Below are 18146 nucleotides of genomic sequence, written 5' to 3' on the forward strand. Positions count from 1 at the left end.
TTCCGAAATTGGAAGGCCTGTCCAAATGAAGAGAACAGAAAGGAAAGAAAACTCTGGTAAAAGAAATGCAAGGTGACATGGGGGGGGGCAAAAAGAGAGTTTGAGGAACATATAGCTAAAAGTATCAAGGGAATAACAAATACTTATTTAAATACATCAGAAGCAGGAAACCTGCAGGGAGGTGGTTGGACCATTAGACAATGAGAGAGTGAAAGGGATTATTAAGGAGGAGATGGAGGTTGCAGAGAAGCTGAATGAGTTCTTTGCATCCATCTTCACGGCAGAGTATACTGAGCATATACCTGTTCCTGAACCAGGCTTTTTAGGGATGGAGGCTACAGAACTGCGTCAGATAGAAGTGACAAAAGATGATGTTCTAAACTGTCTGGAAATGCTGAAAACTAACAAATCACCAGGGCTGGATGGCATCCATCAAAGAGTCCTCAAAGAACTCAAATGTGAAATTGCCAACCTCCTTGCTAAAATATATAGCTTATCCCTGCAATCGGGCTCTGTACCAGAGGACTGGAAAGTAGCAAATATAACACTGATTTTCAAAAAGGGACCCAGGGGCGATCCAGGAAATTACAGGCCGGTTAGCTTAACATCCGTTCCAGGCAAATTGATGGAAAGCATCCTCAAGGATAAAATTGTAAAGCACATAGAAGAACAGGCCCTGCTGGGAGTGAACCAGCATGGCTTCTGCAAAGGTAAATCTTGCCTCACAGACCTTTTGGAGTTATTTGAGAGTGTCAACAAGTATGTGGATCAAGGTGATCTAGTTGACATAGTCTACCTGGACTTCCGAAAAGCTTTTGACAAAGTTCCTCATCAAAGACTCCTGAGGAAACTTAGCAGTCATGGGACAAGGGGACAAGTACATGTGTGGATTGCTAACTGGTTGAAAGACAGGAAACAGGGGGTAGGTATAAATGGAGAATTTTCACAATGTAGAGAAGTAAGAAGTGGGGTCCCCCAGGGATCTGTACTGGGTACGGTGATTTTAATTTATTCATAAATGATCTAGAAGCAGGGGTAGGCAGCAAGGTGGCCAGATTTGCAGATTATACCAAACTCTTTTGGGTAGTAAAATCCCAAACAGATTGTGAGCAGCTCCAAAAGGATCTCTCCAAACTGGGTGAGTGGTCTACAAAGTGGCAAATGAGGTTCAATGTTGGCAAGTGTAAGGTGATGCACATTGGGACGAAAAACCCCAACTTCAAGTATACGCTGATGGGATCTGAGCTGTCGGTGACTGAACAGGAGAGGGATCTTGGGGTCATGGTGGAGAGCTCGTTGAAAGTGTCGACTCAATGTGCAGCAGCTGTGAAAAAGGCCAATTCGATGCTAGGGATCATTAGGAAGGGGATTGGAAATAAATCGGCTAATATTATAATGCCCTTATACAAAATTATGGTGCAGCCACACCTGGAATACTGCGTACAATTCTGGTCACCATATCTAAAAAAAAGGACATTGTAGACCTGGAAAAGGTGCAGAAGAGGGCAACCAAGATGATCAGGGGCCTAGAGCACCTTTCTTATGAGGCAAGGCTACAACACCTGGGGCTTTTTAGTTTAGAAAAAAGATGACTGTGGGAAGACATGATAGAGGTCTATAAAATCATGCATGATGTGGAGAAAGTGGATAGACAGAAATTTTTATCCCTCTCACATAACACTAGAATCAGGGGTCATCCCATTAAATTGATTGGCAGGAAATCTAGGACCAACAAACAGAAGTACTTTTTCACACAATGCATAATCAACTTGTGGAATTCTCTGCCAAAAGATGGGGTGAAAGCCAACAACCTGGATGGCTTTAAGAAGGGTTTGGATAACTTCATGGAGGAGAGGTCTATCAGTGGCTACTAGTCATAGGGCAGGATGCCTCTGAATACCAGTTGCAGGGGAGTAACAGCAGGAGAGAGGGCATGCCCTCAACTCCTGCCTGTAGGCTTCCAATGGCATCTGGTGGGTCACTGTGTGAAACAGGATGCTGGACTAGATGGGCCTTGGGCCTGATCCAGCAGGGCTGTTCTTATGTTCTTATGTTCAGTCACCAGAATTACCAGGAACAAACTGGATGTGATTTCTCACATAAGTGATTTCAGCATCGAGAAATAATAGTTGCAATTACGACTGGTTTATAAAGTCTTGGGAAAGTTTTTTTAAAAACCCTTAAGTTTGTTAGTATGCATAGACATGAGAAATGATTTCGGATAAATATTTAGTTGTTCCCATCATGAAGTATGCGGCAAGTACTGTATGATTGGCTCTGTGCTGGCAACTCCTTGATTGCCTATCCATTAATATTTTGCCTGCCATAAGCACGGGGATCACATGTAAACCTCTCATTAATACTTCTAAAAAGCTGGAAAGGTTGATTTGTTGAGCTTCTTTGAAAGGCATTTCATTAGAACAAGTTAAAGGTGACCTGATGGTTATAATACAATGGCATGCAAAAGTGTAATTCTTACCAAATGTAAACTACCTGGCAAGATTAAAGTGGAAATGATTGGAACTTACGTTACATTAAACTGTGTTATTATGTCATTTATTAAAATATTTTATTCTTGCAAAGTCAGTAGTTGGTTTTAATCATATCTAGTGTTACGATGAAGCTGATTGACTTCTTTACTTTTCTGCCTTTGTTTGTCTGACACATCATTTGCCATGTGGCAGTTACTAGCACCAAAAAAAAATATTTTCTAAAAGGTGAAAAGGCACTGGCATAGTCTTCTAAGAGATCAGACAGGATTTCCATTTCTAGAACTGGACTGAAGTGAATTGGGTAAACCACTTTAAAGCCTCATGTAGGATTCAGTCAAATCTGGGTTGATTCTTATGCGGGTTCATTGAGTAAATAGAAATGTTTTCTTTTCTATCTTTGATTTCTTCTGGGGGTTTTTATAGTGCAACTACTCACCTGAAAATATTTCACCTTTACAGGTTCAGAGGACTACAGGAGTAAGTTCACTGGTGAATGCTTCATGGACCTTGTCTGTCCTGAAAAATGCCGCTGTGAGGGAACAATTGTAGACTGTTCTAATCAAAAGCTCACCCGACTTCCCAGTCATCTCCCAGAATACACCATAGACCTGTAAGTGTTGCATTTCTGACAAGGAGGAATATAGAAAAGCATTATTAACTGCTAAAATAATGGCTGTAGTATTTCTTCTTATTTTGCTTGCCAAATTGTTCAAATTCCTATACAACTTCTGCATGGTGGATGGGGGAGTAAAAGCATGTCTAATAAGTGTCACTATTTTAGAGCTATGTTTACACATCTTATTTGTTTTCAAGATACCTTTAAATGGAGGGCTTGGACTAAATTGTATGCATTAAATAAGACAAGTTTGTGGGTGTCAAGTTCAGCAATTTATGCACAGCTTTTCATACTTTGCCAGCTTTTCAGCATGGTAATTCATATGAAGAATATTCACATAGCAGGAGCGTTTGTCAAGATTTGTTAGGGTAGGGCTTCCAAATCCTCCACTCACCCTGCATTCTGTCTGCAGCCAATATTATTACTAGAAACAAATTTGGCAGAGAAATAGTTTTTGTTAATATTTGTATATGCCATATTTGCATGTGACACAGGTGCTTTTGAGACTGTTCAATATTGAAATATTTTTATTGTTTTTTATAAGGCGTTTACATGACAATGATATTTCTGTACTGGAATCTACTGGAATATTCAAGAAGCTACCCAGCCTAAGAAAGATGTAAGTTAAGATTCTTTTAAATTGTTAGTATAGAGATAGGCTCAGTCATTAACTGATGTAAGCTACAATCCTATGCACACTTTCTTTAAGACTAAGCTCCTTTGAGCTTGATGTGACTTACTTCCAAGTACATATGCACAGGTTCTGGCTGCACAGTGTACTATTGCAAAGTTCGTAGGACACACTTTAAAGAAAGGATACTGTTTCCTAGGCCTGTGCATTATGTGAAACTTATCTTTGTCAGGCGTCATTGGAAAGAGTTCTGCAATGACAGCAGAGAGAGCTTCCTGTAGTCAGAACTCTGCAAGCCTCCATGATGTCATTGTGGAATTCTGTCAGGAATCAGAAATGTTCGTTGGACTCTCCCTTGATGCTGCCACCACCCCCTCCTCCTCCTCCGTCTTCCTCACCTTTTCCTGGCTGGAGGAAGGGGCAGGACTGCATGTTGCTTTATCTTCACTTGAGAACCTAGTTTAACGAAAAGAAAAGCTCCATTTTAAAATCAAGCTTCAGAAGGGGTGTGTGTGTGTGTGTGTGTGTGCGTGCGTGCGTGCGTGCGTGTGTGTGTTTGTGTGTGTGTTCCCTCTGGAGTGAAATTAAGGCATGCAGCCCTGTTCACAGTCCCCACCCAGTAAAACGTTAGGAGGAGGCAAGGGCAACTGTGGTGGAGGTTGCGTTAGACAGTCAGATTCTCAACGTGACAAGAGAGTTGGAAGGTGCCTACATGGCCCCTCTAGGGATATGCACAAGCTGGTTTGGTGCCTGCTCTGGAAGCTCAGAACCAGCTCGGATGCCAGCATTTGAGATCTCCTGTCTTGAATGGTAGGCCTGTGCACAGTTAAAAATGCTGGATTCTAACAAGACACATTAGCAACACTAATGGGAGGGGCCTAAGGATGTGAACAAGCCGTTGGTGTATCCACTGGTGGGTCTGGGAGCTGTTCCCTTTAAAAGCAGGTAAGGAGCTCCTTACTTGCCTGTTCCTCTGCTTTTCCACCAGCAGCGTCCACTCTCCAAAAGCCCACACGCAGCTGCATTGCTGTTCCCTGCAGCTTTCACATGGCATCGGCATTCACATGGCTGGTGCACATGCACAACCTCAACCTTCTCATGTGCATGCCGACACGGAAGTTGCAGGGAACAGCACCACAGTCACATATGGGCTTCTGGAGAGTGGACACCTCCACAGGAAAAGCAGCGGGGTGACAGATGAGCAGGTAAAGAGCTTCTTACCTACTTGTTAAGGGAACCACTCCTGGCCCCACCGGTGTCTGCATGAATGGCTTGTGCACATCCTTAAGCCCTTCCCATTAGTGTTGCTAATGTGTCTTGTTAGATTCCAGCATTTTTTTTACTGTGCACAGGCCTACCATTCAAGACAGGAGGTACTTTAGAGGTCTAGTATGAACCAAAATGAATACTAGTATTAGGTGAGCTGTTGAGTTGCATCATCATAATAACAAGAAGTAATTTACAGGAAATGTGCCTTGATACATTGGCTTAAAATGTCTGCGTATAGTTTTAACCAGGACTTGGAAAAATGTGCATAATTGGACTGCTATTGATCTAATGACTTAAAATGTTTGTCAAATTAAAAGTGAACAAATATATATTGGCTACCTATACTTAAGATGCCATTGTGAATGGTTTACTCTATAAATACACATAAATGCTGAGGAAATTGCCATGTAATTTATTCACTATAACTATACATCTGCTAGAGAAAGCAGAAAAATACATATGAACACAATTGAGCTTTCGTTCACTGCTTCAGTATCATTCAAGTGAATTGGTCCCATAAAAGTAGAGTTCTTTTAAGTAAAATGGACCTATAAGAACACTTGAAATAACACGTAAGGATTAATGCAGTGCAAATATGGAACTATTTGTTGTGTTTCAACTATGTATACTGCTTTTCAGTGACATCATCCTCAACAGCCTGGTCAATGTTGCATATAAACAGGTCGTGTTGGCCATTGACCAGTCAAATATTTTTCAGAAATGTCAAAATTCCCTATACATTCACACACACATGTGCACACGCACACAATTACTTACGTTGCATACAAGAAATCCCAAGTGTAGTCCCTAGCATCTACAAGTAGAGCTGGCAGATACTTCTGTCTTAAACCCTGGAAAGCTGCTGCCATTAGGTATAGGCAATCTTGAGCTAGATGAACCAGTGAACTGACAATATAATGCAGCTTCGTCTGCTCTGTGTAAGAAAAATTTTCTCTGCAGTCCCTCAACATTTTGCCTCATGGGTTGTGCTCTATATCCTTGAAAAAAGTGTTATTCATTGTACATTTGGTAGATTTTTTTTTTTAAGATATGATAAATTCAGTAGCATAGCAAAAAAAAAATTCTTTTCTATCCTTGTTGTTGAGGTTGCTAAGTTACATTCATATTTAAGTGCATTCATAATGTGCTACAGTTGTGTTGCCTGTAATGTTTATGGGAAATTATACAGCTGTCTGGTTGGTTGGTTGGTTGGTTGGTTGGTTGAGTTCTCTTTTCCTATGTCCATTCTAAGCATTGGATGCTCAGTAGTTCTTTCAGGTTATGCAAGATCTTGATTCCAGGACTTACTTCAATTCTTTTTCTCAGTTCTAATCAGTTCTGTATCTGATGGAGTTTAGTAGAGTTTGGGTCTCCAAATTATTATTATTATTATTATTATTATTATTATTATTATTATTATTATTATTTACATTTTATATCCCACTCTTCCTCCAAGGAGCCCAGAGTGGTGTACTACATACTTAAGTTTCTCCTCACAACAACCCTGTGAAGTAGGTTAGGCTGAGAGAGAAGTGACTGGCCCAGAGTCTCCCAGCAAGTATCATGGCTGAATGGGGATTTGAACTTGGGTCTCCCCGGTCCTAGTCCAGCACTATACCTAGTCCACCACTATACCACTCTGGCTCAAATTAAAGAAACAAATGTAGAATTTAATGTACTGACATAGATCAGTACATAAATAAGTTCACTTCATGATATCATAAAGAATTCAGACTGGGATGAGCATCCAAACAACTTAGTCATGACTAAGCACCATTGAAATCAATGAGACACTAAGGCTGTTAATGTCTCATTGTAGCCAAGCCCAGGCTTGGCTGACCATGAGAACCACTGAGATCCATGTGGATCCCGTGCTGCTGCATCACCAAACCCAGGTCTGTAGCCCAGCTCTTAGCCAAGATTAAGGGCACCAGTACTCCCTTAACCTGGCTGCAGGGATTCTATGTGTGCTTGGGCTGCTTGCATCTGATGGGGGAAATCCTCCCAATGCACCGCGCTTGGGGTGTGGTGCATTGTGGGATTCCTGGAAGCTGGGGCCCACCATCGAGCCTGTTCCTTTTGGGGAAGTGTGACCCCATCTAGAACAGGTAGATCAAAATAGTCTCTAGCGTTCTGACCCCACACAATAAGTACCTCCATCTTATCTGGATTCAGCTTCAGTTTGTTCTTCCTCATCCAGCCCATTACTGCGTCCAGGCAGGCATTGAGGGTGGATATGCCAGCTCCTGAAGAAGTTGGCATGAGAAGTAGATCTGGGCATCATCAGCATACTGGTAACACCCAGCTCCAAATCCCCTGATGATCTCTCTCAGCGGTTTCATGTAGATGTTAAAAAACATTGGAGGAAGTATGGAGCCTTGAGGGACACCATACTTAAGCTCAGATTTTGAAGAGCAACAGTCTCCAATTGACACCATCTGGAATCTATTCGAGAGGTAAGAGTGGAATCACTGTAAAACAGTGCCTCCCACCCACAACCCCCTCAGAAGTTCCAGAAGGATACTATGGTCAATAGTATTGAAAGCCACCGAGAGATCCAAAAGGACCAACTTGCTCTGTCAATTCCCAACTGGAGATCATCCATCAGGCCGACTAAGGCAGTCTCCACCCCATAGCCCGCCCGAAAACCAGTTTGAAATGCATCTAGATAATAAGTTTCCTCCAAGACTGCCTGGAGCTGAGAGGCCACCACCCTCTCAATGACCTTTCCCGGCCATGGGAGGTTGGAAACAGACCTATAATTGCTCAACTCCAAGGGATCTAATGCAGGCTTCTTTATCACATTTTTATACCGCCCAAAATGCAAATTCTCTATTTGATGGAAAACAGACAATTGCGTGGGGATGGAAAGGGACATCACATGCTCTTGAGACTCAGATATTGCACCGAGTTTGGCTTTAACCAAAGTTCTGTGTGACATCTGAACCAGCCCTTTATTTCCTGAGGTATTTTAATAGAGTGGTATTGCTCTTGTCCTCTGTTTGCATGATGATTTTTAACTAGTAGGTATAGTTGAACGAATCAGCATTGTTTCCCGATAAATATAATGTGTAACAGCCATATTCCCATTTAGCATGTTATATCTTACGAAGCAATATGTTCTCCATGTCCTACTTGAATTTAAGTAGATAAAAACTTAAGAGTATAAGTGCAGTTCTGATGTCTGTATTCTAGCAGCAAGAGATAATAATGACCTAAAGTTGATCATAAAAATTGCCTCAATCAAATCTACCATAGATGCCTCCCAGCAGAAAGCTCTTACATTTCCCTTATTAACTAGAGTTCTTTATTCTCCTTTACCTGTTGTAAAGTAGCTCTTTTGTCCATTGCAGATAAAAAGATTATTTGCTTGTATTGTGATGTTAAAAGCCAGAGACTTGAATTGCTAGCATTTCCTTGTGTACAGTATTCTTTCCTAAAAAATCATGAATCATGAAGGTGGCTTGTTATTGCCACCTCATCTCCTCATTTGGAATGCTGAAACATATTCAAATAGTTTGATGTCCAAAGGCACTTAGCAGGCCAGAAATGCAGATTTCCAGTAAATCATAGCATGGATTTTGCAAAATGCCTCTAGGGTGGCATTCTTCTTCTTCTTTTCTTTCTCCATGTATATGAAGGAGGCTCTTTTCCAGTGGCAGGAAATTGCTACGTGATAAGAGTTTCTAAATCAGTTGAGTATAATGTTTATTATTACACAATTAAGCACTATCTATCTTTGTACACGACACCTTGCAGTGTAACAGTAATAGAGTAAGCCTGTCCTTTTTCCTACAACACAGAACTGCTTTGCACAGTGGCCAGTGTAAATAAAAAGGGATAAGAAAGTAAAATTAATTTATCCTCTTTCTCCATTCAGAAAGGAGTTAGCTTTTTAAAGGATTTCATATAACAAGTAAAAAGATGAAGCAGAAGGAAAGGTGATGCCTAAACCAAGGAACAACAAAAGGAGTGAGACCCTTTCTGGAATTAGGGATGTGCAAAACATTTCAAGTTCAAAACAATTCAAGTTTGAAACAGCTGTTTCGAGTTTGAAACAAATCAATTAGATTAATTAGAATTAAGGGCTATAGCAGGGAAATGCTTGACTAACAAGCAGAAGGTTGCCAGTTTGAATCCCTGCTAGGCAGCAGCGATATAGGAAGATGCTGAAAGGCATCATCTCATACTGTGTGGGAGGAGGCAATGGTAAACCCCTCCTGTATGCTACCAAAGACAACCACAGGACTCTGTGGGCGTCAGCAGGAGTCAAAATCAACTTGATGGCACACTTTACCTTTTCCTTCAAGCTTAAAACAACCTCGTTTCAGCTCAAAGCATTTTGAGTTTTTCGAGAGCTATTTTGGAGGCCTATTTTCCCTTGCTGATTGAAATATGGCACTGGATTCTGATTGGCCTATGATCTCCTTGGTTGGCTTGTTATCATACAAATCAAGTGTTGTCATGGGCAACTGTGCCTTCATTGTCTGTAGGGAGGAAGAGGGAGTGGAGAGGCCAAAGGAGAGAGTTGCTCTAGCTGCACTTATGCTATAGAGCAACTAGAGTTGCTCTAGTTGAGCTTATGGCTGCTAAGGGTGCTGCTGTGGCTCATAATGGTGTGTGAGAGAGTAACTTGTGCCAATTATGTTACTGCAGCACAGGCATTGTGGCTGGCAGTGGATTCTGGGTCAGTAATTCCTTTTTTGGGCTATTTTTGGACTGTGTTTGAAATGTATATTCTGCATCAGGAGGAGCAGATTCCTTTTTATTGTATGCTTCTAATCTGCAGTATTTTTTAAAGGCAGGGATACAAAATTGTGCACTCTGCTTATTAGAGAACAATATGGAACTCAAAAGACCCCATTGTTCCCATGGGTAGCTCCTAGGGACACCAAAGTGGGTTGGGTGCTATGGCATGATGGGTGCTACCTACCACCCAACCCACAAAAGAAATGGGCAAGCGGGTGATTTTTAACCAATTTTTAACCTATCACATAGGACCTTACGGGGGTTTTGGGGAAAGGTTTTTAAAAAATCAAAAATAACCTGCTTGCCCATTTCTTTTGTGGGTTGGGTGGTAGGTAGCACCCATGATACCACCCAACCCACTTTGGTGTCCCTAAGAGCTATCCATGGGGAACAGTGTGGTGTTTTGGGTTTCCCCATTGTTCCCTGTGGCTGAAACATGCAAAACATTTCAAATTTATTTCATTAAAACAGTTGGCTTCACTGGTATCTAGTATTTTGTGTTTTGTTTCAAAATTTATTATTCTCCACTGGATTGGTGCTATCTCCAGCACTGCAATGGGGAGTGTAATACACACCTTCAGCCCCTGACTTCCACTGGTGAGAAACAGGAATACAAAAGAATAGCCCCTTGGCAAAGGAGCATCCAGAAGCGACCTGTGCTGCCCTCCCCAACTCTTCCTGTTTGCATCACACAATCACATACACAACCTCCATATCTCCCTGCACCCACAAGTGGACAGCAGCATCCCACAGCACCGGTCCAACAAGCAGTGGAACTGGTTGCTGTTGCATAGGTGGCCAGGTCTCCCTGCCGGCATCTATTAGTAGTATGTGCTGGCAATGCATTGCTGGTCATGCCGTGCTGTAGCTTGAAGGGATGGCAGTGTGGGTCTTGGGACAGGTGTAGTTGGGTGTGGCAGGTATGGGTAGTGTGATGTGTTGTCAGGCAAAGTGCAGATGAAGTCATTCTGGCTGTGTGGCCATGGAGTGTGGATGGGAGAACAGAGAGCATCAGCAGACATGGTAGGGGTGTGCACGGAACCGCAGAGCTGCAGTCTGGCACTGGGGTGGGGGGTTACTTTAAGGCACGGGAGGGTTTACTTACCCCTCCCGCCGCTTTCCCCCTCCATTGCCCGTATTTCATGGAATAATGGTTCTTACGATTTCCTCGAGCGCCCCTTCTCCGGCGCTCTGCTGCAGCGATTGTTTTAGTAATGGGGCGGCAGGATACCTCCCTGCTGCCCCTTCCTCCGCTTGGTGTCATGGCTTCTTAAAGCCTTTTTGCACTTTATGCCATGGCGCCAAGCGGAGGAAGGGGCAGCAGGGAGGTATCCTGCTGCCCCATTACTAAAACAATCGCTGCAGCAGAGCGCCGGAGAAGGGGCACTCGAGGAAATAGTAAGAACCATTATTCCATGAAATACGGGCACCGGAGGGGGGAAAGCGGCAGGAGGGGTAAGTAAAGCCTCCTGCGCCCTTAAGGGGACCCCCCACCCTGAACCATCCGAATCCAAACCGCCCAGGTCTGGACTGGTCTGGAGGCCTGTAGAATGTGCTCCGGATCGGTCCGGGCACATCACTAAGACATGGTCCACTTTGGGGGACATTGTGAGAGTAGTCTATGGACATTGTGCAGGTAGTCAGCATTGGCGTGTGGTGCAGGTTCTCATGACCAAGGGATCTTGTTCAGGGTATCCAGTCGGATGACTAGTCCTGGATTAAATATTCTGGTTAACACCATGGAATTTAGCCATGATTCCTGCCACACATGGGTTCTCACGGTCACACCGATGTCAGTTAATCCCATTTAACCAAGAATAACACAGCCATGAGAATGCAGTCACCATTGTGACAATATAGACAATTATTAAAACATGAAATAAACCAATAACAAAAGCAAAATAATGTATTAGCAGATTGTGTCATCCGCATCCTTGTTGTTGATGAAAAACAACACGGGACACACTGTTGTTCGGACAGATCCATTCATGCTAGTTAGATTATAATTGTGCAGAAAAACCAGAAGTGTGAGAAGCATAATCAGTCACATCTCTGTCCGAATATTTTGTTTTCATCCTAGGCTTGCCAACTGAACATGGAGGAAGCTTGGTATAGGTTGCTTATGTGCCTTTAAGCGAGATGTGATATTCAAAAAGCAGGTGAAGATTTTTATGGTGCAGAGCTCAGTATTGTCACCTGCTAATTGCTGCCAATAATTGCTGCTACAATGATAGCTACAGGTGACTGTTCAAAGTTGACAACCCTGTTATATAGGCCACTTTCGCACATAATGCGAAACCGGAGTTTAAGGGGCAGAGGTTGGATTTTGTGGTGATCCGAATGTGTGCAACCATGGTTCTGTCTCAAAAGTGACCTGAGGTTTCCCTCCTCAAACTCCAGTTTGAACCTTTGGTTTATAGTCAGGTTTGTTGCTCCTCTCGGAGGTTTGAAGGTGGCAGAGTGTTGTCCGAAGGCTGAATTGAAGGCTGTGCTGCTTACTGTAATTGGAATTAAGGGAAGGAAGCTCCTCCCTCTCTCCTTCTCTGATTGGCTGCTGGGGCTGTCCTTTATGCCTGAAGGAAGCCCACGCAGCCAGTTCCCCCACCCACGCAGCCAGTTACTCCTCCTCCCTACAGTCTCCCAGACTGAGATTTTTATTGAGGGGAGTGGAAACTGCGGACCCACAGCTTCACATTACATGCTAAGGCGGCCACAGTGACCAACAGAGAAAATAGGAAGTGCAACGGGAAGTACTTCAAATTGGAAGTACCTGTGAGGATGAGCTCTTGGCACTAGTTCCTGACAGAAAAGCTCTCACACTTGAAGCACCCTTAGCAATGGAATAGTATTGCAGGGGAGTACTATTTGCATGTGAGAATGACAGAAGAAATCATTGCAAAACAGAGTGTGATAAGAACAAAAGTCTCACAGAATGGCACCAGATGGATTTAATCATGACAGTCTGAGTATGTCATATGGAGAATGAAAGATATACTATTATACTATTCAAGATCGATGGCTCTGTATGCCATTTTTGGCATTTATGCTGTGCCTGTAATAAATCCCCAGTTATGCCTTAAATCTTTACTATAGCAGCTAATATGAATTTAGCGCTATCACTGAGAATTAATCCTCACTAACTCTTCCCATTTCCTCTGCCATGATAGCAAAGGAGGTAAATCAATGCTTGTTCAATAAGATGTCTTAAAAAATTATTGGTATGCAATAACGATATATATGGGCAGCTTTCACTTGGAACCTTTGTCTGTTCTATCAATAAGTCATGTGTTTAAGTGGCCTCAAAGGATTCATTGACACCATTGATTTCAGGGTCAACTGTGCCTGCTTTTAAGAAGTCCCTTGATACAAATTTACATGATCACTCATCATGAATACTGAAAAGCCATTAGTTGCCTGTCTCTAATGAATGTGAACTGCAAGCATTTAGGAGGCAAATAATATCTGAATATAATACTAATATGATGAGATGTGTGCATGTAGAAAGTGTTTCATGAGCTTGAAAAGGAAAATCTCTCATGTCACTGGTCATGTAAAATGTTGGTAGAATTAAGAGTGTTATGGCCAATTGATAAAACAAAATTTTCACCTTATAACGTTACCTGTAATAGAATAAATACGTTTTGGAAAACTTCATCATGCACAGATTTCACCTCTGAAATCCACAGTAGTCGTGCTAAGATGGTACACCGCTCCCACATTAATTTGTCATAATGTATTGGTCTTGAAATAGTTAGCAACACTAACAATATTGATCTTCCCTATTGCTAGTATCTTTTGCCAGAACGACACATGCATTTTTGGCGATAAAACTCGTGAATCTCACTTCGTATCTTCTAGAATCTTTACAGATGTATTCAGAGGAGCAGCTTATTTCACCAGATATTTATTTATTTATAGCAATAGCAATAGCACTTACATTTATATACCGCTCTATAGCTGGAAGCTCTCGCTAGGTTTACAATGATTTAGCATATTGCCCCCAACATTTCTGGGTACTCATTTTACCGACCTCGGAAGGATGGAAGGCTGAGTCAACCTTGAGCCCCTTGGTCAGGATCGATCTTGCAACCTTCTGGTTACAGGGCGGCAGTTTTACCACTGCGCCACCAGGGGCTTATTTATTTGAAACATTTGATATACTGCCCACTCCAAAGACTCTGGGCGGTGTACAAAAACATGCAAAACAAGACAGCATTAAAATTACATTCTAAATAAAACTAAAGTAACTAACAAAAAAGGAAAAAATAGGGGGAAGCAAATAGGTAAACTACAGGGTAAAAGCCTGGCGAAAAAGAAAAGTCTTCAATAGAGATTTAAAAATCAACAAGGAAGGAGCTAAACGAATCTGCAAGGGAAGAGAATTCCAGAGAAGTGGGGCAGCAACAGTGAAGGCCCTTTCACGGGTCCTAGCACCCCGAACCTCTCGGAAATTGGGGACCGACAAAAGGGCTATCTGAGCAGATCTGACTGGATGGGATGTAACTGGATGGGAGAGGCGGGTCTGTAGGTAGACAGGTGCCAAACCCCGCAAGGCTTTGAAGGTCAAAACCAGGACCTTAAATTGAACTCGGTAGCGAATAGGCAACCAGTGCAATGACAGCAGGAGAGGTGTTATCCTGTCATATTTTCTGGCACCCAAAAATAAGATGAACTTATGAGAGATGAACTGTAAGTGAGATGAACTGCAACAAGGATTCGTTCTGATGGATTTTTGACCATATGTGGTCATGGTAGCACAACAAAAACTCGTATTAGCATGATACGATACAGGGATGTAATTATAATTGAGCAAATGGGTTCAAAGAAACCGGGTGACCCAACTCCTGAGGGGTTCCCAGCTCCACCTTTCCCTATTTTCTTTATTATGTCCCTCACTCCAAGGGTCCACTGGAGAGAAGGGTGAATACCGCCCATTCTTCCCTAGGAGCCCCATATCAATAATTGTTTTTAAGAAAAGTTAAGATTTTGCTTGAATTAAATGTTTGCCCTTGAATATATAATGCTGATAACATGAAATTGCCTAGTATTGATTAATGGTCTATTCTCTGCCACAGGAAACATCTGGCTACATTCTCCCATGCTGAATCAATCATGCACAAGCTGACATAATATGCTAAATTCAGGCTGACAATCATTTTGGTGGATCAGTGTGCTCACAGCTAATCAGGACTGAATTCAGTATGCTGACAATGGTGGTCTCTTTGTCTGTCTTCGGAAGATTTATATCCCAGCTTTCCTATAAAAGATAATAAGCAATAAGGATAAAACACAATCCAGCTGTTAAAATTGCATTTATTGAAAGTCCTTGCAGAATAAACATGCTTTTAGTGATAATTTAAAACAATTGGGGTGCCACCCCTGAAAAGGCCCTACCTCTGGTACCAGCCAAACAAATCTGCTAAAGGCAGGCCAGAAAGCAGGGCTTCTGATGCCATTGTAAATGGTTCAGGCAGATTTATTTAGGAGTAGTTTGTCTCTGAGGTAGCCAAATTCAAGATAGTTAGCTTGAAAAGCCAAAACTACCATTTTAAACTGGGCCCAGAAGAGAATTGGCAAACAATGCAACTGATATGGAATCAGTGTAACATGGGTATGGTTTGCACACACCAATGTTCGGGTATCTTCATTCTGCAATCATAAGTTCTGGGCTTTGTTCAAAGGCAGCCATATATAGCGAGTATCAAAGTAGTTTAGTGTAGATGTGATGAGGGCAATGATTACAGGGCCACCATCCTTAGATAAGGTATTCACTTGGGACACTTGACTTGCCCCTTGTGCTTTGTTTTTGCTGCCACATGAAAAAGCACCTTTTCAAAGTAGCTTTTAATTTTCCTGGATTAATTCTGGTTGTATTTTTAGATGCTGTCTTTGATCATAAATTATCTGCTTTTATTGTATTAAATTGGTTTTATTGTATTAAATTGGTTTTATTGTTTTAATGTATTATAAAGCTTGGTGCTTCCAGCAAGGCGAGATATAAATATTGTAAATAAATGAATTATAAAACTGCGGTTGGCATACTATCCAAAACTGGGTCAAAGGCACTCCCAGCCATAGCTGCCATGTGAACGTGTAGGAACAGCTCCATTTCAGAAGTTATCCTAGACTGTGTACTTGATCTTTTAGGGGAAATGCAACCCTGTCCAGACAGGTTTAAGATCTCCAACCAGATCAGGAGAATTACCAACAGCACTTCCACCTTGTTTGGTGGAACTAAAACTGCACTGAAGCACTACCCAGGTTTTCCATTGCCTCCATGGGAATCAGATATTGGAAATGAGAGGTAGAGCTTTGTGTCATCTGCATATTGATGGCACTGCAGTCCATGCCTATGGATGACCTCTTTGTGTAGTTTGATGTATCTGTTAAATAGCATGGTGGGTAAAATAGACCCCTGCAGAACCCCAAAAGCTAGTACCCATAGAATGAGGTATTAAGCCCCAACATCATCTTCTGAGATCATCCCTCCAAACAGTATATTGGCTTTGCTCAGCTGACCTTTTTCTATAGGTGCCACAGGCAGAGATTGTTATGTGAAAAGGTTCTGACATTGTTATGAAGTTGTCAGCAAATTCAGACATTTGCATACAGACATCTGTATCTAATAAAGCAGCATGAACTGCAAAAACACTTAGAGATTGAACATTCGGTGGTCTTCCCAGAGACGACATTACCGCATATGCTTATATTTACTATACATTTACACAATCTTCATATACAATTCTGATTCACGAGAACGTACCTGTATTTTTAAAAAGGTAATGAGACAACTGGCCCATAGTAGTAGTGATGATCAGACACAGTGACAGCAATAGGAACCTCTGCAGATTCTAAGGAGACACTTAACTGGATTTTTCATCAAATAACAACTCACCACCATATTAAATTTATCTGTTATAACATTGTTCCTGGGCTATTCCTGACATCGAACATAAAATCTAATCTTTTTAGTTTAGATAGAAGTAAAATGCATGAAGCTGTTTTAAGAGACCAAAGAGAGAGAGAGAGCTCATATTATTGTGGTTGTTATTGTGCTTTATTGTTGCCGCTGCTTTCCTCCCTTATTGACTCAGACTGCAAGAAAGGTGATGGGTCACAAGCTGTGCAGCCAGGCTGTCTCTGCTGTTCAGGAGACAGAAACCAGGCTACCAGTTACTCATATGAAGCATAACTCCAGCCTCCACATTTACTTTCACTCATTGATGACCATTGCAGAGCTAATACTTAATACATGCCAACCAGATCAGGCATGTGTGCAATGTATCATTGGCGATTATCTTCTTTTTAGAATGCTCCTTAGTATTAAACCCTGCTAACTGGGCAAAGAGGAACCTTTTAAAGTGGTGATTCTCTTATATTTAGCAGGGAGAGAGCAATTTGCCCTAACCGAGCCCAGCGCAGCATCCCTCCAGTGGCTGTTTCTGGTGTCAACCTTATGTTTCTTTTTTGGTTGTGAGCCCTTTGGGGACAGGGACCCATCTTATCGATGTATTGTTTATCTCTCTATGTAAACCGCTTTGAGAACTTTGGTTGAAGAGCAGTATATAAATACAAATATTTATATAGGCTAACATACAAATATTGTCCATCTCCTCTTCTACATTTGCTCCTTGTGCTACTTTGCCTCTATTTCTATTCCTATTGTCATGTCCCTTTCATATTTATCTCTTTTAAGATAGTAAATTTTTGGGCAAATCTGATTCAATTTTTTATTTTTCTTTACATCACCAAGTTTTTGGTTAAGACAACTATACAGAAAAATAAATGGTGGTAGTTCTTGTCCCTTCATTGCCCACTACAAGCATGCCTCTGTTTGGTTTGTAGAAATCATTAGTTATGTCAAATAATATTGCCTGTGTAATGCCAAATTTGTTTGTCCTTTTAGTAATCTGAGTAACAATAAGATCAAAGAGATCCGCGAAGGTACTTTTGATGGGGCAGCAGGGGTACAGGAACTGATGTTGACAGGAAATCAGCTGGAGTCTGTGCATGGACGAATGTTTAGAGGCCTCACAGGTCTCAAGACACTGTAAGTATAAAGCCTGTTTGCCTTTCTTCTATGGGGACTGGACAGGAGAGGGGAGAAAGAAAGCGTGATTGCTTTGCATATCTGTTAATTGTTTGATCACAGATATATTCAGAGCTGCTGACTTTGATATCAGGTTGTTTGCAAGAATCTCAGCACTTTGAGACTCAACAACTAGATCTCTCCTAAGTCACTGATATAAATTGGTAGTCCACTATAGCCTTTGTGAAGTCTGTCTGACTATACCTATTTGCAGAAGCCCTGATCTATGTTCAGAGTTCCTCTTCCTACAAAATTGTCCTGAATCATGTATATGATTTCCTCAAAAATATTTTATTTTTT

The 18146-nt window shown here is 41.7% G+C and overlaps 1 protein-coding gene across 6 annotated transcripts in view; it reads left to right on the forward strand.

The window, feature by feature from the left end:
- Positions 1–18146, forward strand: part of SLIT3 (slit guidance ligand 3) — a 731964-nt gene that overhangs the window by 567483 nt on the left and 146335 nt on the right. For all 6 annotated transcript variants that reach the window (XM_053288108.1, XM_053288109.1, XM_053288110.1 and 3 more), the window contains 3 exons: positions 2952–3102; positions 3653–3727; positions 17664–17807. In XM_053288108.1, coding sequence (XP_053144083.1) covers positions 2952–3102; positions 3653–3727; positions 17664–17807 — 370 coding nt within the window. The remainder of the gene's footprint in view (positions 1–2951; positions 3103–3652; positions 3728–17663; positions 17808–18146) is intronic.

This window comes from Hemicordylus capensis, chromosome 2 (assembly GCF_027244095.1).
Source record: "Hemicordylus capensis ecotype Gifberg chromosome 2, rHemCap1.1.pri, whole genome shotgun sequence".
NCBI classification, from domain to species: Eukaryota; Metazoa; Chordata; class Lepidosauria; order Squamata; family Cordylidae; genus Hemicordylus; species Hemicordylus capensis.